The sequence below is a fragment of the Pongo pygmaeus genome, chromosome 3, assembly GCF_028885625.2.
Source record: "Pongo pygmaeus isolate AG05252 chromosome 3, NHGRI_mPonPyg2-v2.0_pri, whole genome shotgun sequence".
In the NCBI taxonomy this organism is placed as follows: Eukaryota; Metazoa; Chordata; class Mammalia; order Primates; family Hominidae; genus Pongo; species Pongo pygmaeus.
The window spans coordinates 41,987,168-42,009,305 of record NC_072376.2 but is presented as its reverse complement, the minus strand read 5'-3'; the positions used below and the strand labels follow the sequence as shown (position 1 = coordinate 42,009,305).

Below are 22,138 nucleotides of genomic sequence, written 5' to 3'. Positions count from 1 at the left end.
CCTGGTAATTTGCCAGTTTCAGCTAGTCCAAATTTCAGATTTCAGCTGAATTATTTTTTGAATCAAGGGACCCAGAACTTAAGCATACATGTCATAAATAAAAAGACAATACCCCTGCCCCAACCTTTCCTAACCTCTTCTTTTGGTAAATAATAGACCGCAGTGGGCTGCCTCTGCAGTAATTTCTTATTATGATTCCCACAAAAGACACTATTCTGTTCTTACCCTCATAGTGTTATTTTAGAGTTCAAGGAAAAGTAGGGAGGGGGAAGAACAAACAGGCTTTAATTTAGAAAGTCTTTTTTCCATCTATTAAGTATTGAAATTCATGTTTAGTCTCATTTGTCTACTAAGAGGTCAACTTTCATGATGTAAGGGGAGCGGCTAACAGTGTAACTTTGTCAACTCTGTTAAGCCAAGTTGTTGCTTAGTTATTGTATTGTTTGCCAAAAGCTATATGACACATCTGTCACTTAAATTACTGCTATCAGTTTTTGAAAATAGTATGTCTCTGTCTTTATGCCGGGCTCAGAAAAATGCTAAGAGGTAGTACAATGAAGAGATTAATTTTTAATTTAAAATACATGGATAGTTTCACAAAATTATGCAAAATCAGGATTTGCAGACAGTCAAATGTGGATTTGAGTCTAAGCTCTTCAACTCCCCATGATCTTGAGCAAAAATCTCAGAATCTCAGACTCATTTTCTTTCTCTCCAAATGATGAGTTATAAGCAATACTTGTTTCACAAGCATTATTGTGAGGAGCAATTATATATGATAGCGCCTCCAGTTGCATTGAGATTTTCTTCAATAGGATAAAGATTTATATTGGTAAATTCCTCCTTTATATTTTTATGTCAGAGAGGATATGAGAAGTTAAGATGTCAATTAAGTGGATAGAATAGATTGATTTTGTCAAGATAAGTTATATATCCAATACACAATGTTCATTTTTTTTTAAAGGATTCCTCCAACCCTGGTCTCACTCCTAGATAATTTTCTTCCATTTTGTGAAGATAAGTGGTTCTTCTTTGCCAGTAACCATTTTTACTGTATTCTGTGCTTTTTACAATGGGTTGTATATTTGTAACTATCTTTCAATGCAGATAATTAACCAATTCCCAGTTTTCTTTCAGGTAAATGTTGGAGATATAGTTATAATAAAAGGCAAAGAGTATATACCTGCTGACACTGTACTTCTCTCATCAAGGTAGAGATGCCTACTGATGCTCAAACAGTGTAGAGGATGGTTTCTCTACCCTGCATTGACCTTGTGATTTCTCCAAGGAAATAAGGAATAAACGAAGAATTTAAAACCTCTCTAATAATTTTTATTTAAACATTTAAAAAATTGATTGGACTTAAAGGGCTCTTTCATGTTTGCCATATAGAATAAGTGATAGGTACTATACTTTATCATTCAAATATAATTAAGAGTCTACTCTCCCTCTGGATCTATCCAGATCCTTTTGTGGGGATCATAACTCTTTTAAGATTTCCTGTCATTTATTTTATATAATACATGGATTGGGTTCTATTGATTTTTTTTATCTTTCAGTCCTTGTTCATCATAAATCCCTACAAAGTTTGTTGATTATTATGATGGAATGGTATAAAAAATAGATGAATGATTCTTTTTGCCATTATGCCTGTTGAAATGCCATACTCTTCCAACAGAAAAGTACTTTGCTCTTTCTTTTAAGTTCTTTCAGTTACTTAATTTAAATAATTTTCATTTTACTCATGAATTAGTATTCAGAACATATGGCACTGTTACTCTTTAGAGAATGTGACTTTCAAATGGTTTTAGGTTTAAAAACTATAAACTAGTCCTATTTTAAATTAAGAAAAATTGTTTTTAATATTTTAGAGGTTGTTTATCATCATTTCCTTGGACAGTTTTATTTGTAAATCCACATATGAATATGGACAGTGTCCTTTTTTCAAAATTTATTTAATCAGGTCATCATTTAATGTGATTCGATTCATGACAAGTTAGTGAAACTTAACTGAATAAATAAAAGTATTTATACTAGATATTTATAGAAGTAAGTCTACAACCAATTAAAGTAACTGCAGGTATTTATATTTCTATAATTTTGTGCCATGTACCTATAGGTTTTTGTTTTCAGAAAAAATAATATAGATGTTTTCAAATCACCCCTTCTGTTCTTAGTTTCCTTTGCTTATAACTTTATCGGGATAAATCTCTAAAACTGAGTGAAGCTAACCGTCCATTCTTGGCATCTTCAGAATTAGCTTGAGGGAGAGCTTATTGTCATTGTCTCAGGTTCTAGGTAGTATCAGGCACTAGAAAGAGCTCTCCTTAGGGAGTGAAAAGCCAGGATTCTTATTCTGAGTTGGTGATTTTGAACCAACTGCTTAATCTCTCATGCCTTGATTTCACATCTTTTATATTAAGATGGATTAAATGATCAAATTTTAATATTCCCCAATTCTTTTTGTTTAAATTGATAAGCTTTAAGAGTACCTTACAGGATGGTGTCCATTCAGTTTTACTAAGTAAAAATGTGATGAACGTATTGAACAGTTGGCCATCTGAATGTTTGACAGTCTTGTGCTGCATAACAACATTTTGGTCAGTTACAAAACACATATACAACGGTGGTCCCATAAGATTATAATGGAGCAGAAAAATTCCTATTGCACAAATACTTACTATTGTGTTACTGTTTCTTTACACTATTCCATATAGTAACATGCTGTACAGGTTTGTAGCCTAGGAGCAATCTGCTATACCATATGGCCTATAGACTATACCATCTAGGTTCATATAGGTACCCTCTATGATGCTCACACAGTGACAAAAATGCCTAACAATGCATTCCTCAGAAGCTACACCTGTCATTGTCACGTGACTGTATATAAGAAAGTTCAAAATGATAGTAACACCTTCTAACAATTTGGGAAAATATTGTTTTCCCAATTAAACTCTTAGAGACATAATTATAGAATGAATCATATAGGCTGAACCATTAAATACAATTTTTATTTTTGGTGCTCAAAAATGTGAAGATAATCGACTATACTGCCCTGAATTTATATTTAATTTTAAGTTGGAAATTTTCAAAATCTTTGCTGTCTGACTCTATCCAACTTCAGAAACTCCCCAGCAAGCTACATGTATTTCTTAAACTTTAGACCATTTTTACAGAATTTGTTTTATAAACATTAGAAACACTTACTGGTGGCTATGAATTTCAATTTATCAAAACAGTTTCTGTGTCTTAATATGGTCTCCACAGTGATTAACTTCCTCCAAGATTATATTTTTAAAAGATTATCTGATTCATTGCTTTTTGTTATTGAGTAGAATTCAAAATAAAGGCTGTGCTGTTAGACATTTCAATCCAAGTAGCAGAATACCACCTTTCAGAATTTTTTTTCCTCAAAGGGTTTTAGCATTACTTAGCTCCTTTGAATCTACATTAACCTCATGAAATAGGTAGTAGTGTTTAATCATTTGACTGAAAGAGAAATTTTGACTTTAGATAATGACTAAGTCAGGGTTAGAATACTCCTAATTTACTATCTTCACACTGTCCGCTATCAAAAGAAGCACATGTTGATGTTCACCTGGCAGTGAGCAGCCACAAGAAGTACATGTTGATGTTTACCTGCCAGTGAGCAGCCACAAGAAGTACATGTTGATGTTTACCTGCCAGTGAGCAACCACAAGAAGTACATTTTGATGTTTACCTGCCAGTGAGCAACCACGTAGCAGTAAGAGTAAACAACTGTTTATAACATTTTAATTTTCAATTTTTTAAATTTTTAATTACTAAGAGTACATCTTCTTGAGGTAGTTTGAAATTAAAGCATGAACATGGTTGAAAGTTACTGTGTTTCATAGGCTTTCATTTTGAAATGAAACAGATTTTAGCATTTGATAAATAATGAATACATTTATGTGTGAAGAAAGTATAAAGTAGGGTAAAATAACTCAAGCTGTTAATTCAAGTCCATATTCTCAGCATGTCTGTTTCATACCCTCTCTGAAAAAATTTCTCTGGATTCAAAGGCTTACCCTTCCAAAACAATGCAATATCTAGACTTCATTAATTGCTAAGTAACTCAATAGGCTACAGTTATGCCTTCTGACTTCCTAAGGCCTATGTCTTTGCAGCTTTGCATTAAAGTTAATAAGATATTTATTCAATTAACTTTAAAAATATTTTGGAGTCAGAACATTTTTAATAGTTTTTTTTTTTTTTAAGTGGGGCAGGGACTAGTATACTTTTTTTTTCAAAACCCTATCACAACCCTAAAAAATAATTTTCATTATTATTTTCTTCCTTTTTTAGTACAAGTAGACATACAGTAGATGGCATGAGGTTGAGAAATTTGAGAAAGAAAAATCTAGAATATAATGTAGTTCTCTATAAAGTATGCTTTAATTTGATAAGCTTATAAGTAAACTTTTAAAAATTAAGTTTTCACACTAAAACTTTAAATTGGGCTTAAAAGCAAATAAATAACCCTCAAATATTAAATGTTTTCTTATGCCTTCAGACCTGATCAAAATAAGTTTTGAAAAAAATTGGCATTAGATGTTTTTATTAACATGTATTATTTTCTATAATAATTTCAAACTTTCTGTCTCTTTTGTCCATTTGTTTTTTTTTCCTCTGTTCATTTTTTTTTTTTTTTTGCCATTTTAATTATTTTATACTGGGACGTGTAGGTGGCAGTAGGGGAGATAGTGAAAGTGACCAATGGGGAACATCTCCCAGCAGATCTCATCAGTCTGTCCTCAAGGTTAGAACCACTGAGTCGTATAGGATGCGTGTATGTGGGTCCTCACCGTAAACCAGAGAACAGTTGCACCCAAATGTGGTTGAGTTCTGTGTCTCTTCCTTTAAAACACAAACTTTTTATACTGCTTGGTGATGGACATTTCACAGATGTTTTAAAGGGATTTTTGAATGCTATGTTGACTGATGCTTGTCCTTCAGCTGGGCAAATTGAACTCCTGTTGTTATCAATAGGAGTCTAAGAGGCATGACAATAAAGGTAGATTTTAATTTCCTATGCACCATTAATATATATTCATATTTAATAACATGCCTAAGTACTAAGGCTTAATTTATTATCTCTCCAGGATATTATTTTGAATAATGTTAAGCTTTTCATGAAACAGTCATTGAAAATTGATTAGATTATCAACATGTCTTATTCTTGTATTTTAAATTTTTCTGTAAGTTCTGTAAAATCCTTCCAGCGATTGTGACTATAATTTGGGCTCATAGGGTTTATAGAGGACCCCCTGCACAAAGCTGGATGTTGCACATTTTGTACCGCATGCTTTGGGATCAACTTTTATCCCACTTGTATCTAGTGACAAAGTGCACGTTACTGTGATCAATTTCAGCTGTCTACTAGTGTCTGTACTGTGATATGCATCTTGTTTCATTTTTCACTTACTAATCAAAAAGCCTGCTTTGCCTCTCTTGACTAGTTTGTGTTTTAGATGTCATCATAATTTGCTGAAATATTTATGATCTAGCATGATTCCTTATCTGAGACTTCTTGCTGCCTCTTCACAGCACTATTAAAAATTGCTTCAGTAACTGCTGTCCTAAGTGATTGTTGAGAATGTTCTGAATTTCAATGCTTATTTTCTTAGCCCAACTTCAAATAGAACTTAGCCATTTGAACTTCCTAACTTCCTAGCCATTTAAAGACCTAGATAAGTTACTTTATGAAAAAAAAAAGTAGAATTAGAATATTATTCTAATTGTCAGAATATGGACTCAACATTGTCATTTAGTATTTTCTTTGTCATCGTGCTTCTATATTATCAGATGTGTTTTATAAATTCATAAACTATGTTTCAAATGTATATATAAGTAAATTACAAATTTCAAGCAATTTCCAGAGCCAAATTGCTATTGTGACAGTGATTTTAAAAATAAAATTTTGAATAAGTTATAGAGTGAAAATATAAATATTGAAGGACTTAATTTTGGGGAAAAGTAGCAGCTTTTACGAAAGAAAGCTCATAGAGTAAATTGAAGAACTTGCAGAGCTACTTTAAAATGAATCAGTAAAATATTTTTGATTAATGTCTATGTGTTTAAGCAATTTTCACAAATCTTTGGGCCACAAAATTAAGCTACCTGCCCATTTCTGAAACTAGGAATAGTCTGTTTTGCACATGCACAAATTGGAGGTTGATTAGAAAATTCCAGGTGTTTGTAATTTGTAAATTTTTTTCTTTCTAGCTTTGAGTACACATGCTTATAAGAGATTACATTTATAATACTTATGTGATATTAGTAAATCAGGCCTATTATATAACCAAGGATTAATGAGATTAGAATGCTTTTCTTTAGAATTGAGGATCAGATTATACAGTTGGGCTACAAACTCACATGTCTGTAGTTGCTGGGCAAGTCAAATCAGCATGTGAAAGGGAAAGATAAGACAGTCAGGGCTGTGGTGGTGTGATAAAACTGGAGAACATGGACCCCTTATGCCAGCCGCCACACACCAGATTTTACTAAGACACACTGGTGGGGAACCCATGAAGTGTATCTTCTAGGTCAAGGAGCAATATGGCCTAGCTGACTGATTTTAATTTTAGTTTTTACTGCTGTGAGAATCTCTCAAGCAACTTTAATAGGAGAGCAGTTGTGGAAAACATAGAGGGAGAAAGCTATATATCCACTTTCATTGTAAAATTTGTTCATATTACTTTTTTTAAATAACCTTAAAATTTAAATATTATGGTTTATGTCATCCTATTCATCATAGCTAAAAGGGTAGTAAATGCAGGTTTGTAGAACTAGCAATCTGCAATTTTCTCATCAACCACTTTGTTAACCAATTTACATGTGTGCCATGAGCATGAAATCTCATGTGGTATTTTTGAGCTAAAGATAAATCCGGACACAAAACTGCTTTACATTTCAGATACAGTCTGTGTTGTGTCTACGTGGATGAACAATTTAAATATAATGTGCAAATCTATTCATTTGCATTATCTTGAAGACCATTACTGATTGTTGTCAGGAAATTGCTTTTGGGTCCTTCTGGCTGAAAAGTTAATCCATGAGTTGTCGTGCATGGGTTCTGCCTCACAGCATCTTGCTGTTAGAATGGAAATCATCAAGAAGCTAAGTAATTATTACTTTGTCTAGAACGAAAGGCTTTAGTGAGTCTGAGCATTTAAATAAGTTATTATTATGCTTTTCTTCCCCCACTAAATCTTTGTGCTTCTCAACTCCAAACTACAGTGAGCCCCAAGCCATGTGCTACATTGAAACATCCAACTTAGATGGTGAAACAAACTTGAAAATTAGACAGGTAAGATCTGATACAAGTATATATATAATCACTGCCATTTTATTACATGGAATTAAGAACTTCTTTCTTTGTGTTATTGTCTTGAAGTAATCTGTCCTGTTGCAAATATGTTCCCAGGGAACCACAACGAAGAGGTTTTATAAACTGGTATTATTAAGTATTATGGAAGATTCTGATGTATTTGTCTGGTTAAATGTGATCTATCTTATAGATACTATTTGTAATATTTTTAATTATATAATAGCTAACACTCAGATAATAGTAGTTCTAAGTGCTTTGATATGTTTTAACTTTTTCCTGTTCACCTGGTTCAAGTTATAATTTGACTTTGCCATGTTAAAAAGCTGTACAAGGGCTGGGCGCGGTGGCTCACGCCTGTAATCCCAGCACTTTGGGAGGCTGAGGCGGGCGAATCACAAGGTCAGGAGATTGAGACCATCCTGGCTAACACGTTGAAACCCCATCTCTACTAAAAAAAATACAAAAAATTAGGCAGGCGTGGTGGCAGGCGCCTGTAGTCCCAGCTACTGAGGAGGCTGAGGCAGGAGAATGGCGTGAACCCGGGAGGCAGAGCTTGCAGTGAGCCAAGGTCGCGCCACTGCACTCCAGCCTGGGTGACAGAGCAAGACTCCGTCTCAAAAAAAAAAAAAAAAGCTGTACAAGGATGGGCACAGTGGCTCACACATGTAATCACACTTTGGGAGACCGAGGCAGGCAGATCATGAGGTCAGGAGTTCAAGACCAGCCTGACCAACATGGTGAAACCCTGTGTCTACTAAAAATACATCAAGTAGCCAGACAGGGTGGCACGCGCCTGTAATCCCAGCTGCTCAGGAGGCTGAGGCAGGAGAATTGCTTGAACCCGAGAGGCGGAGGTTATAGTGAGCCGAGATCATGCCACCGCACTCCAGCCTGGGTGACAGAGTAAGACTCTGTCTCAAAAAACAAAACAAGAAAAAAAGCTGTACAACAAGCTCCCCCAAGTTTACTATATAAGCTCCATTGTACACCCCTGAACCTAAAATAAAAGTTTTTTAAAAAGCCATACTTTCTATTGCTGTTCAAAAACTCTCAGTCATCTTGGGGAATAGTTTACATTTCTATATTTACTTTTCATATCATCTCAAGCAAAAATAACTGTAAAGTTTTTAAAGTTTTAGGAGGGACTTTAAAAATGTATGCCTTTGGTTTCTAGATGAATGATGAAAATGACATTTGGGAGGGTTGGGATGTGTTGGAACTAGATCATCACAGAGGGCCTGGACCCAGACTGCCACTGTGTGAGGGGCCCTGCTCAGTGACAGCTGCTTCTGGTTGGCCAGAGGGAAAACCTGTTTTGGAGTTTCCCTTCTCTGGAGTAAAAAAAGAGAAACAAAGCTATGTTCTTTGAACACAGATTCCATCTATTTTTCATCTTGTTTAGATTCTGAAGACAGACTCAGACTGTATAGTGCTAAATATTACTTTTATTTTCACAAGCAAATGGTTCTTTGGGGACTGACTTCAAATTATCTTTGTAGACTAGCTTATAGTCTCCTAAATATATTTAAGAACTCTCATAAAGGTGCCCTATTCTTGTGCTAAAAACCTGTGCTCAAGTCAGGGAGGAAGGTATCTCTTAATTATGATTTGACAGAGTAGGGGAGAATTGCTTATAAAAATAATGGGTTCCCTTAGATCTTAAGACTTGGATGAATTCAAAATTCCTCCTCTTTGCCCAGATACAACTTATTTAACATACTTTTTGCTTATTTAAAAATTCCAAACAGGGCTTACCAGCAACATCAGATATCAAAGACATTGAAAGTTTGATGAGGATTTCTGGCAAAATTGAGTGTGAAAGTCCAAACAGACATCTCTACGATTTTGTTGGAAACATAAGGCTTGATGGACATGGGTATGTAAAATCTGTCTTCATAAAAACACAGAATCCACTGTGTCATAGTGTATTGTTGTGTCTTCCAAGTCTGGATACATATTGTTTTCTTGTGTGCTAAGTTTGAGTACTCAAAACCCTTTTTAAAGCATTTTTATTCTGCCCTGAGTCCTTCTGTGAAGATGTTGAATCTTATCCATTCGTGTAGTATAGCTGATGACTTCCCAGCATTCCTGCCAATCTGGCAGGAGGATATTTTCAGAGATATTCCCAGCTTCTGGCACATTGTTTCATGGGTAAACAATGGGAGTAAGAATTACCTGTGCTTATTCTTTGGCCAAAATACTCATGTTATAGGCTTAACTATTCAATCTACATGGCCTGGGTCCTTTCCTGTGATCTTGAGATGCTTCAAGGAGTTCAGACTCTACCTTCAAGGGGTCTATTGTACTGGATAATTTATTGTCTCCTCCATGAAATTTCAAATGTTCTTTCTAGCCTGTGGTATTAATTATAGTCATCTCATCTCTTTTTATTACCTGCTTCCTGCCTCTCTTGTTTCTTCTCTTCTACCCCTTCCCTCATTCATTCAACCAGTACATATTAAGCACCTAGTAAGCCAAGCCAGTTAAGGTGTTAAGGAGGCAACAGTGAACAAAGCAGATAAATATTCCTGGCCTTAAGCCTTAGTCTGTTCAGGCTGTTGTAACAAAATATCTTAGACTGGGTAATTTATGAATTACAGTAATTTATTACTCACAGTTCTGGAAACTGCGGAGTCCAAAATCAAGGCACTAGAAGATTCATTGTCTGCTGGGGCCTGTTTCTCATAGATGTCACCTGGTATGTGTCTTCACTTGGCGGAGGCTCTCAGACCTCTTTTGTAAGGGCATGAATTCCATTCCCAAAGTCCCCACCTTCTGATACCACCGCTTTGGGAATTCAGTTTCAACATGTGAATTTTGGGGAGACACAAACATTCAAACCATAGCACCTCGTGAGCTTGCTTTCTTGCAGTAAGGTAATGGCAAACATGCAAACAATAAGATGATAAATAAGAAAAGTTTGTACTATGTTAGAAAGTGATAAATGCTTTGGGAAAAAAATAGCACAGAATAAGGAAGATTGGGTGTCTTTGGAAGGGAACAACTTTTTGTTAGGGTGGTCACAGTTAGCCTCATTGAAAAGGTAACATTTGAGCAATGATGAGTGGGAGGTGAGGATGTTTGCCTTTTGAATATCTGGAGGGAGATAATTCCAGATGGAAGGAGTAGTCAGTGTAAATTATTAGTTCTATCATTACATGATCTTCAAGTGGAAAAGTGCCTGGAATAATTGTGGAATGTTAGGGCAGTGTGGTTGGAGTGCTACGATCAATGAAGAGAGTAATAGAAGAAGGGCCTAGAGAAAACACAGGGCCAGGTCCTATGGGCTTTGTAGGCCATTGTGAGGATGTTACTCTGAGTGAAATGGGAATTCATTGGAGGATTTTGAGGAAGAAAGGTCAGCAGTTCAGTTTTGGACTTCATAAGTTTGGTCCAAACAGAGATGTCCAGGAGGCTGTTGAATATATATCCAAAGTTTGGGACAGAAGTCTGGGTTCATGAGGTATGTTTGGAAGTAGGTGGCATAGATATTTAAAGCCATGAGGATGGAAGAAATCACTGAGAATGAAAGGGTATAGACAGAAAAGTGAAGAGACCCAAGAGCTATCCTGAGACCATCCAACATTATGTTGGGAAAAGCAAGGGCACTAGTGAAAGAGATGGAGACCAAGTTTATAGGATGGTAACCAAGAGCGAGTGAAGAAACTGTACCAAAGCAGGGGGACTAAAACTGAGTCTGACAATGCTGATGGTCAAGTACAATGAGACTGACCACTAACATATTTACGTTTAGCAAGTGGAGATCATTGAAATTGATTAGAACAGGTGCCTGATGATAGTGAGTTTGAGAAAATGGAAGAAGAGTTGAAAATAGCAAGTATAGACTTCTTTTTCAATGAGTTTTGTTGCAAAGAGAGCAAAGAAATGAGGCAGAAACTGGCAGAAAAGGTTAAGTCTTTCCTGCTTCCCTTCTCTCCTCTTTTCTCCTCCATTCCCTTCTTTCCCTGCTTCCCCTCCTTTATGGTATACCTTATCTCCCACGCATTGTAGTGGCCAACTGAATGTTGGCTAAATATACTAGTTGAACTCACCAGCCTGAGAGAATGTTTTTGGTGTTTTCATTATTTTGTAATTGCATTATTAGAGTGTTTGAATTCTAAAGGACATTTGAAGTATACCCTGAACTGTCATCCTCATTCAGATCCTCCAAAAGCTTTCCTGTAATCCTTGAAGTAATTATATGTTGTTCTAAAATTTGCACAGAGTGATCGTTCCATGAACATATGGTTAAAGACTAATGATAGATTTGGCCATTTATACCAGTATTGTTTCTATAGTCTGACATTCCTAACTGGCCAGCTTCCATGTCTTAACAGTTTTCTGTCAAATCGTTACTGAGCAAATCTATGCTGTGAAGGAGAAACTCTGTATGATGGTGCCAAGATTCAGGGTACAAAGAGAATTTGTATAATATGCTGTATTTAATATGAAAGGTAGAAACAGATTTTCAAGATCTTTGTATCTGTGGCACTTTTGGGGTTTACAGTGATTACCCAAAGCTCTTGGAGACCCTTTGGAATGAGTATACTTTGTTGCCTTTAAGGATGAGGGTCATAGTCTAATGCCAGAAGCCTTGGAACACCAGCTGTGATGAAAACTAATTAATTCTTCTTGAGTCCTTGTAATTGAAAAGTGGTATGTTTTGCTTTTGAAGAGTTTGTGTCTAATTCCGGTCAATCCACACCACCAATGCTGAGGTGACAGTTGCCATATTATACCCCATTGGCTGGGTAAGGAACAGTTGTCACATGTGTGTCCCAGAGCATAGTGCAGCTTCCCAAGAAGTTATTGGAAACCCACTTTAGGCCCAAGGCCCCTTTCAACTCTGAAATGCACCCTTAATCTTGAGATATATACCAGAAGGATTTCCTTCCAGACAGGTCCTAAAGGCATGCTATTGTACATAAAGAATGAGAGTTGCAGTTGCTTTGTTCTTTCTCTAAATTGGAATACAGTATTTCCTAAGGATTCATTCAAGTGCTGTTGTTACCTACCCATCTGGATTGATTTTACCTGTGTCAGTAGAATTTGTGTAGTTCCTGAATGTCCAAGGCCCAAGCTGCTACTAGCCTTCAAGCCTACTGGGCCAGAGCAGCTCACCGGAAATGAAGACCTCAGCCTCGCTTTGCCTCCACTTACAAAGAAGTTCTGTGTTGTCTGTCGACTTTTCTTGTGGAATTGTTGCCTTCTTTTTCCAGAATTTTTAAATATATTTTTCTTTATATTTGACCTTTTTTCTCTTATTAAAATGAAGACTTGGTAATAGCAATCCATGACCCATTCAAATTTATGTATTACATATTCCTCAAGAACTCTAGTATATCTGTGGTGGCTTTGTTCCTTCTTATGTCCCTGTGTGAGTTGTATCACCCAGTAACCTACCATAGTGGGTAGCCTTGTGAAAAATCCACAAAAATACCAACTTGGACCTTATTCATGAAAAATGTGGCTTAAATAATAAGGAATGAACAGCTCCAAAATCCACTATTCATTGGAAATTTATTCACAATTCTTGGGAAACCAATCTTCAAATACTATAAAAATGAATATTCTAGAGGTTTTAAGTATGGGGACTTGTCTGTAGGGGGTCAGGGCTGGCAATGCAAATAAGTGGTGAGATCTGTGTATTTATCTTAGGAATTTTTTTGGACCTTTATTATGCACAAAGCTATTTTAAATTTGGGTGGGGGCGGGGGGAGAGAGAGAGAGTGTGTGTGTGTGTGTGTGTGAGTGTGTGTGTGGTGAGGCTGAGGTGGGCAGACAGATTCCTTATCCCCATCACTTCTTAACACTTTTAGAAACCTAAATGGACTTATTTAGGAAAAGTTATAAATAGGTGTGTAAATTAACCTCTGAATTCCAAAACATTACCTATTATTTTGGTTAATGTATTAGCTTGCTCAGGCTGCCGTAACAAAACACCATAGACTAGGTGGCTTTAATGATGGAAATTTATTTTTCTCACATTTCCAAAGGCTAAACATCTGAGATCAGAGTACCTGCATGTTTGGGTTCTGGTGAGGGTCATCTTCCTGGCTGGCAAAAGGCCCCTTCTTGCTGTGTCCTCACAAGGACAAGAGCAAACTCCTCGAGTGTCTTTTTATAAGGGCATTAATCCCTTCATGAGGACTCAACCCTCATGACCTCTTCTAAATCACATTACCTCCCGAAGGGTCATTTCCAAATGCCATTACACTGGGGGTAAGAACTTCGACATGTGAATAGTGGAGGGACACAGTGCAGTCCATACCAGATAGTGAAGTTACAGAAAATGACTGGTTGTGTTAAGGAAAAGCAACGTAAATACTTGTGTTGTTGCTGTTTAAGAAAATTATTTGTATTGGAGGGAAATTACTTTCCAAAAATAAATATGAGAAGGGTTATTTTAATAATGGGAACTTTTGTAACTGTATGGTAACTAGAGTTCTTGAGCATTTTAGAAAATAGTGTTTCTAATGTCAATGTAATCTGTCCTAGCACTGTTCCACTGGGAGCAGATCAGATTCTTCTTCGAGGAGCTCAATTGAGAAATACACAGTGGGTTCATGGAATAGTTGTCTACACTGGACATGACACCAAGCTGATGCAGGTGAAATTTTTCTCTATGAAACCTTTTGGACCTAAGGCTTTTGCGAGTGTATGATTTACAGATCTGAGTGCAGTGGTCCCAAACATAGGAGACCATCTGTCACAGATTCCTGATCCAACCCTATATGTTCAGAATCTGGTACTCCTGTGAGTTGGACCTTGAAATTACCTCCCTATAAGAATGGCTTGGGCTGGGCGCGGTGGCTCACGTCTGTCATCCCAGCACTTTGGGAGGCCAAGGCGGGTGGATCTCAAGGTCAGGAGACCGAGACCATCCTGGCTAACATGGTGAAACCCCGTCTCTACTAAAAATACAAAAAATTAGCCGGGCGTAGTAGTGGGCACCTGTAATCCCAGCTACTCGGGAAGCTGAGGCAGGAGAATGGCATGAATCCAGGAGGCGGAGCTTGCAGTGAGCCAAGATCATGCCACTGCACTCCAGCCTGGGCAACAGAGCAAGGCTCCGTCTCAAAAAAAAAAATAAAAAAAAGAATGTCTCACTGCATACAGGAATACTGGAAGGTTTACCAGGGATTATGCATGAACTCTCAAGAATTTTGTGTATGGGTCTATGGCAGCATTTACTAACTATTATAGTGATTATCATAAGTTGTCTATGTCATGATAAGTGATCTGCATTAAAATATTTGTCTTGTAATTTTAATGCAATAGTCAAATTTTAAAATTTCTATCTTTTGATAAAATTTTTTAGAAATTTGAATCAAATGACCATTTTTCATAGCATTTATATGTAAGGCTGTTTTTGCCATCAGCTTTAATTCTTGCATTGATCGTCACACCTGCCTACAGTTGCTCCGTCCCTATGTTATACCATCAATATTCAATAGTTAGATGGGTGTGGAAAACAGTTTTAAGAAACTAAATGAAAATCTGCTCTCAGAGCTAATACCTTTTTACCTTGTACAGGCATAAGGTATTATCAATAGGCAAGCAAGATTGCTGTTAGTGATTCCACCCCTAGCCATTTTATAAATTCTATAAATCTTCATTTTATATTGATTATGACTTTTAATTTTCTGTCCTGTGGATTTTTTGGTTAGCACAGGTCTACATAATCATTTGAATCATCAAATACAACCGAGGAAACTTGCCTCTGTTATAGCCAGGACTACTTAAATTGCTGCTGTGTTCAGTAAAACAATTGCTAAATGCCACCAGAAATTTGAAAGCCAGAGATCCTTTAAATGTTGCCTTCCTATGTTCAGATTTCCAGGTGCCTGTTTGCAGGGGCATGGGCTGCCTTGTCTGCCTGTCTTCCTGAACGGAAACACTAACTAAATGTTTCTAGACTACCCTGTTTGCTTACATAGCCAAGTAATGCATTATTCATCTTACCTGCCACAATGCAAAAGCTATTTTTGCAAAAGGAATACAATTTCCTTCTCGTCTTCTTTCTTATAGTTTACTTCCTAGAAAAAGGCCTGGGTGGTGTAGTAGCCTTGAAAAAAAGGTGGTTAACCATTGGCACCTTATTACATTTGTCATGGGTTTCGCATAATTTTCAAGTATCCACCCACATCTAGATACTGAGTTGTGACTTTGTCATCCTCAACAGAATACCAAGTATACATTGCTAAATCATTGGTGTACATTTTTTATTACTCATCTTGTTTCTTTTTACAGAATTCAACAAGTCCACCACTTAAGCTCTCAAATGTGGAACGGATTACAAATGTACAAATTTTGATTTTATTTTGTATCTTAATTGCCATGTCTCTTGTCTGTTCTGTGGGCTCAGCCATTTGGAATCGAAGGCATTCTGGAAAAGACTGGTATCTCAATCTAAACTGTAAGCAATAAAGTGCTTACTGCACTTTTTTAGATTAAAACGTGTTTATTTCACAATTGATCTTGATTTACTTTATTGAATTTCCTATTGTTTCTAAAAAGACCTTGTTGCCAAGATAGCTGGACATTTGATCTTTGTTTTTCAATGAGATTTCTAGCAAGTGTAAGTAAAATTTGGGAATCCTAAAATTTCAGAATCCTTAAAAGCATAATGAGCACTCTATAGTGGTATAAAATTTTCACTGAGTATAGTCATTTATTATATACATCAGTGAAAACTATTCCTTAAAAATATTTTTAACATAGGTGGTTAACTATATGGTAAAGAAAGTAGATTGACCATGTGTGGATATAACAAAACATATGTATTTAAATATATATTGTATATATTTATAAATATATAAAATATTTTAAATATATTTAAATATAAATATAAATATTTAAATATATTTTGTTCATCTTAAATAAAATATGCTTTGTTTATATTTTATTTAAATAAAAGCACCAAAAAGTGGTTTATATGGTTTAAAAATGTTTAAACCAAATGTATTTTCATTTGAACTCAGTAATGTGGTAAGTCCTATATTAAATGTTATCTTAGAGAAAGTGCTAGTAAATAGTTTCCCTTTAAAGCATTTATCCTTTTATTATTGTGATATTAATGTACCACCCCTGGATATTTCTGTGAAATGAGTTTACATTTTCATTTCATGAGCACTTAGCCAATAAAGACTTAATTTCCAAAAGTGTGAAAGCAAATTCTAGTAAAATCATATAGCAAAAGCCGGTATTTTTAAAATTTTTTTATTATGTTGATTTATCTTTGCAGCAATTCCTAGTTGTTTTTATAGTTACTGATTTATTATTTCAGTATCAGAACTGTTACTACCATCAGTCTGTTTCTTTGTATACTTTACAATTGTATCTGGTATTGCGGTTTTATTTTCATTATTGAGGAAGAAGAGTATAAAGTACCTAGGAGAATAATTTACCTAGGACTGAATATTACTCATATAGTTTGGATTGTTTTTGCTGCTGCTGTCTTGTTTGCTTTTAAAGTATGCTTTAAGTTGGAAATACTTTTAAGAATTTATATAAAAGTGATTCTACCCAATTGAGATTTTATATTTATAAACCCTCAGTGCTATCCCTGATGTCTCTAAACTTTGTGTTTGGAAGAGGATTTGCAATATTTGACAGTCGTTTCACTGTCTTAGTACTTTTATACAGTTCTTATCTGGATTAACAACATATTGAGCACAAATAATGCAATTCTGTCTTGAAGGATGTACTTGAGAATTAGGATAGATTATCAGCAAAGTGTTCCTCCCAAATTATCAAATAAGCTACGTAATATGGAAAACTTGTATTATGCTAATTTGGGGTCAATGCAAATAAGATATAAAACTGTAAATGACATTCCTCCTGCCTCTCCCAACAGATGGTGGCGCTAGTAATTTTGGACTGAATTTCTTGACCTTCATCATCCTTTTCAACAATCTCATTCCTATCAGCTTGTTGGTTACATTAGAAGTTGTCAAATTTACCCAGGCATACTTCATAAATTGGGTAAATATGAATTATGATTGTTATCACCCTACCAAATAATTTTGTCCTTAGGATGTTTTGATATCTCAGGAGAAAAAAGGTTTTAATTATATCTACCGTTTCTTGACCACAGTATCAAATTTTTGAACCTAATTTGTTGCAAAGTTCCTCATCTCAGAATCACACAAGTTTACAGGCCAGACATTGTAGGGAACATGGGTCTCTAGTTCAGGAAACCTATGGTGGTCATGGGAGGTGCAGAACCATGAGTTTGGAGTTAAGTATCTGAATTATGGTTCTAGTATTATAAATTACTAGGTGTCTCAACTTTCTCAACTTACTTTGAAACTTATTTTCTTGAACACAATCATAGGGATAATATGCCTTACCTACATCTTAAGTGGTTTTATGGACTAAGGAATCTCTTGACATAGCAAAGAGCTTTGAAAATAATCAAGCACTATACAAATAATTCTTACTGATAACAACCAGATTATCATGTTATGTTATTTTCTACACTGTAAACAATTTTAGCTTCACTCGAATTTTTCTTCATAATTTTTCTCTGGAATATTGTTAAATATTAGAAAAATGTTGGACATCTATTTTCTAAATGTTTTTAAATGTCTTAGTTTTATTTTTATCAAAGTTAAAATTAATGAATTTATATAAATTAAATCTGTGGGCCTAATCTGCCAAAAAATTTAATTTTTCTTTTATTTTGAGAAACTTTGTGTTATTTTTGATGTTTCTTTCTTTTTCAATCATTGTAAAGTCTTTCAATATGAACAATATTAGGATTTTTTAAAATATAACTGATACTTTTGTAACTGTTCATTATCTTCTTGTGGCGAATTATCTACCTAAACTGTCAATCTCTTAATTCATTGGTAAGAAATCAGTGTAATTTAGAAATCTAAAATGAGCTGCAGGTGCAGCTTACTTCATGCAGGAGATATATGGCTGAAAAATTATGTAATAGGATATGTACAAATATCAGTAAGACTTATTGAAGTTTCTTAGAGCAATAATAGGGTAATTCATTGTGAGGATCACATAAGTAAGCTAGATAATCACTTTATTGTTTTGATTTTCAAAAATAATATCTTTCAAAGAATTATATAATTTTAGTATTGGATGAACCCAGCAGGCTTGTGCTTTCAACCACCTTTCTAATATACAGAGATTTTATAACATCTGACAGATAGAACACTGACTTTCCAGCCTTCTTTTACAAAGCAACTTTCTTATGTGAAAATGAGATTATAACTGTCTTCCTTTGATTCTGGTTCTTCCCAATGGATCTATTTTTTTGTTTATTATTATTATTATTACACTTTAAGTTTTAGGGTGCATGTGCACAATGTGCAGGTTAGTTACATATGTATACATGTGCCATGCTGGTGTGCTGCACCCATTAACTCGTCATTTAGCATTAGGTATATCTCCCAAAGGACTATAAATCATGCTGCTATAAAGACACATGCACACCTATGTTTATTGCGGCACTATTCACAATAGCAAAGACTTGGAACCAACCCAATGGATCTATTATGAAAATGCTTAATCTTGTTTCTGAATGATAGTGTTGCAAAATATCTGAACTCAGCTATCATGCCAGTTCTATCCTATCTTTTCCTTTCTAATTAAACATTCCCCGTCGTTTTCTGTTGTCCTTCAGTTCATGTGATTTCCAGATTAATCGCTATTCTGATCACTTTCTCTTCTGAACAAAGGCCCAGTTGGTTAATATCTCTCTTAAAACATGGCACATAATACTCAATAGCCTATTTCAGAAGTGATGTTGATCAGTTCAGAACACAGACATGGGAGAGATGGGCTTTGAATTTTGGCCTTTTCATTTGACATGAAAATTTGTGAACTACAACCCTGATTTGTTAATAAAATAGTCTACTATAGAAAATGTTAATTTTGTAGGATAATATAGTCAAGTCTCATAAGTACAAAAACTATGCTTTTTTTTTTGAGACGGAGTCTCGCTCTGTTGCCCGGGCTGGAGTGCAGTGGCGCAATCTAGGCTCACCACAAGCTCTGCCACCCGGGTTCACGCCATTCTCCTGCCTCAGCCTCCTCAGTAGCTGGGACTACAGGCGCCCGCCACCATGCCCGGCTGATTTTTTTGTATTTTTTTTTAGTAGAGACGGGGTTTCACCGTGTTAGCCAGGATGGTCTCAATCTCCTGACCTCGTGATCTGCCCAGCTCAGCCTCCCAAAGTGCTGGGATTACAGGCATGACATTTTTATCTTTTGAGAAGTGGATTTTGTTTTTCTTTCTTGGCCCAGAAAATACAACCAGATAGAATCTCTTGGGTACTTTTTCCAGGGGTTGAAGACCTAATTATTTGAGCAGTGTTTAGTTGCTGAGTTCTAGCTCACATTAGTAAATACTTGCCTTGTGTCAGACACAGTAGGAAGCACTTGTGTGGTATCTTTTAATCCTTATAATAGGTCATTTATATAGAAAATAGTGGAATGATAGTAAACCTAGATTGCATGATTCATAGACAGGCTCTAACTACCATACTGTTCTGCCCTTACTGTGGAATATAATAGTCTATATTGAATACTTTTCAGAAAAATTGAATTAAATGGTATAGGAATAACAAGAAATTAGTGCTTACATATAGTTCATCAAACAGTGACTTATTGAAGTATGAATATACTAATTGTTTTCTTTTAAAGTTTCACCCAATTCCTTATTACCAGTTGTATTCAATGATTTACTTAATTTTATTAAAGGATCTTGACATGCACTATGAACCCACAGACACTGCTGCTATGGCTCGAACATCTAATCTGAATGAGGAACTTGGCCAGGTAAACTCAATTTATTATTGATTATGTGTTGAATTAAAAAGTTAGATTTGGTATGGTATCTGCCATATATGATAACTGCAAATGAATGGACAGCGTTTAATTTTCCACTATTTGAATAATATATTTGTTAGTGCATGATGAACAATTCTCATTTTTAGTAAGTCAGTTTTTAAAAACACTGTCTCAAGGAGATTTTGCTCTCAAGGTAAAGCACTCCAAGAGCTTAGAGATGTCCCTCGGTATATAGTCAAGCTAGTATGCAACATATTGGCTATTTTCAAGTTATAAACGTAGTTTTAGAATTGTTCATACCTTTCAACCGGGAAGGGAGGAAGAGTTCACCAACGAAGCTAGGTGAGTCTAGTCAATAGGAATGTTAGATTTATAATTCATACTATATTCACATATGTATATATTTGTAATCCATTGACATATTCTAGGTTTTTCCTTTTTTGTATTGTTGCCATTTTCCAACTTATGCTTTACAAATAGCATCTAGTCCAGAATTATTCTTATTTCTTACCAATTCAGATGTTGCATGAAGTTAATTGCGCAAGCTATTACAAATTCTACAATTGCTTGTTGCACTGAGAAATGCTGATAGCTGTTTCAGTGCTCTGTAAATGTTAAGTAGTGGTAGTGGCACTTTCTAGTGGAAATTCAGACCATACTAAGGCATATGTCTATATAATTTAGTTTTCTAGTATGGTGATAGTATTTAATATTCATATGTGAAAAGATTCATTTGTAAAATACTTTTTAAAAAGCTGAATATATTCCTTGATAAATGGGCAGAAAATAGTCCCTTAGTAATATTCATTGTGCCCCTGCAATGTTAATAAAAAGCATGAGGGGTTTCTCTATAAAAGACTGGCATAAAGACTTTCGAAATATTAATGAGAAATTTTAAACTTTTTTAGGTTAAATACATATTTTCTGACAAAACTGGTACTCTGACATGCAATGTAATGCAGTTTAAGAAGTGCACCATAGCAGGAGTTGCTTATGGGTGAGTTTTTTCCTTTAATTAGGATATGAAATACCTGTTTAATTAGTGCTAACAGTTTGGTACATTTGGGAGGTCTTATTAGGGGAGGATGTGGGGTTGTTTGGTTTTTTTAGTCTAAAAAGCAGCTGTTATAATTTTAGGACACATGTATATTTCGCGTTTCTAGTTTGGCATTGTTTTCATTTGGGATGACATGAGGTGGGTGCTCTGCCCAATGGTATTTTCAGTGTTTAGTGTTGCTGAAAGTCTCTCTCTTGCCCTGGTAATAAGGAACAAATATATTTCGTTTTACACTACTATAAACTAGAGTATAGCTTGGATCTGGTAAGGACAGATAATCAGGCCTGGAGCAGTTTTCAAGTTAAAATAGTGACAGTTATCCCTTTTGATACTTTTTTTTTCTTCTTTCATCTCTCCTTTTTGCAGTCATAGAGCAATCTAAAATTCTGATGACGGAAAGGAGGTAGAGATGTGAAATTCTTGAATCTGGAGGATAATTAATATCATCAGAAACTTTTATCAGGCTGTTAATTTCTTTAGAATTGCTTGTTGAGCACCCATTTAATTTATTTCTTACTTCCAGGTATGCTTACAAGCTGTTCCATAGCCTTCTCTTTAAAATATTTTATAGAGTAATGTGAGAAAATTAATTTCTACATTTCCTAAAAAAGACATCAAAAGGTTAAACACTCTCCTGGCTGGTTGACACTGGCCTATTGTCAAACTTGCCAATTATCCTTATCTACCTAGAAGTGAGACTAGTAAATATCAACCTCCTACTCATACAAGCATGGACACTTGCTTCTAGGTTTTCTGGCTTGCACCCACTCTTCCCCACTCACTCTAAGCAGTAAGCCAGTGACAAAGAGTGTTACATTTTGAAAATGCCTTAGTTAAAATTATAAATAAGTAAACATTTCATGAAAAATCCCAAAAGTATATGGTTATTCCTAGATATCCTTGTTCTTTGCGTT

The 22,138-nt window shown here is 35.3% G+C and overlaps 1 protein-coding gene across 9 annotated transcripts in view; it reads left to right on the top strand.

Moving 5' to 3' along the window:
* Positions 1 to 22,138, top strand: part of ATP8A1 (ATPase phospholipid transporting 8A1) — a 256,747-nt gene that overhangs the window by 63,369 nt on the left and 171,240 nt on the right. For 4 of the 9 annotated variants that reach the window (XM_063663611.1, XM_054484584.1, XM_063663615.1 and 1 more), the window contains exons 7-14: positions 1,138 to 1,211; positions 7,261 to 7,330; positions 9,100 to 9,227; positions 13,850 to 13,961; positions 15,605 to 15,770; positions 17,211 to 17,338; positions 20,078 to 20,155; positions 21,076 to 21,164. In XM_063663611.1, coding sequence (XP_063519681.1) covers positions 1,138 to 1,211; positions 7,261 to 7,330; positions 9,100 to 9,227; positions 13,850 to 13,961; positions 15,605 to 15,770; positions 17,211 to 17,338; positions 20,078 to 20,155; positions 21,076 to 21,164 — 845 coding nt within the window. Of the gene's footprint in view, positions 1 to 1,137; positions 1,212 to 4,706; positions 4,781 to 7,260; positions 7,331 to 9,099; positions 9,228 to 13,849; positions 13,962 to 15,604; positions 15,771 to 17,210; positions 17,339 to 20,077; positions 20,156 to 21,075; positions 21,165 to 22,138 lie in introns of all 9 variants that reach the window. The other 5 variants (XM_054484585.1, XM_054484583.1, XM_063663614.1 and 2 more) reach the window with 2 other exon arrangements.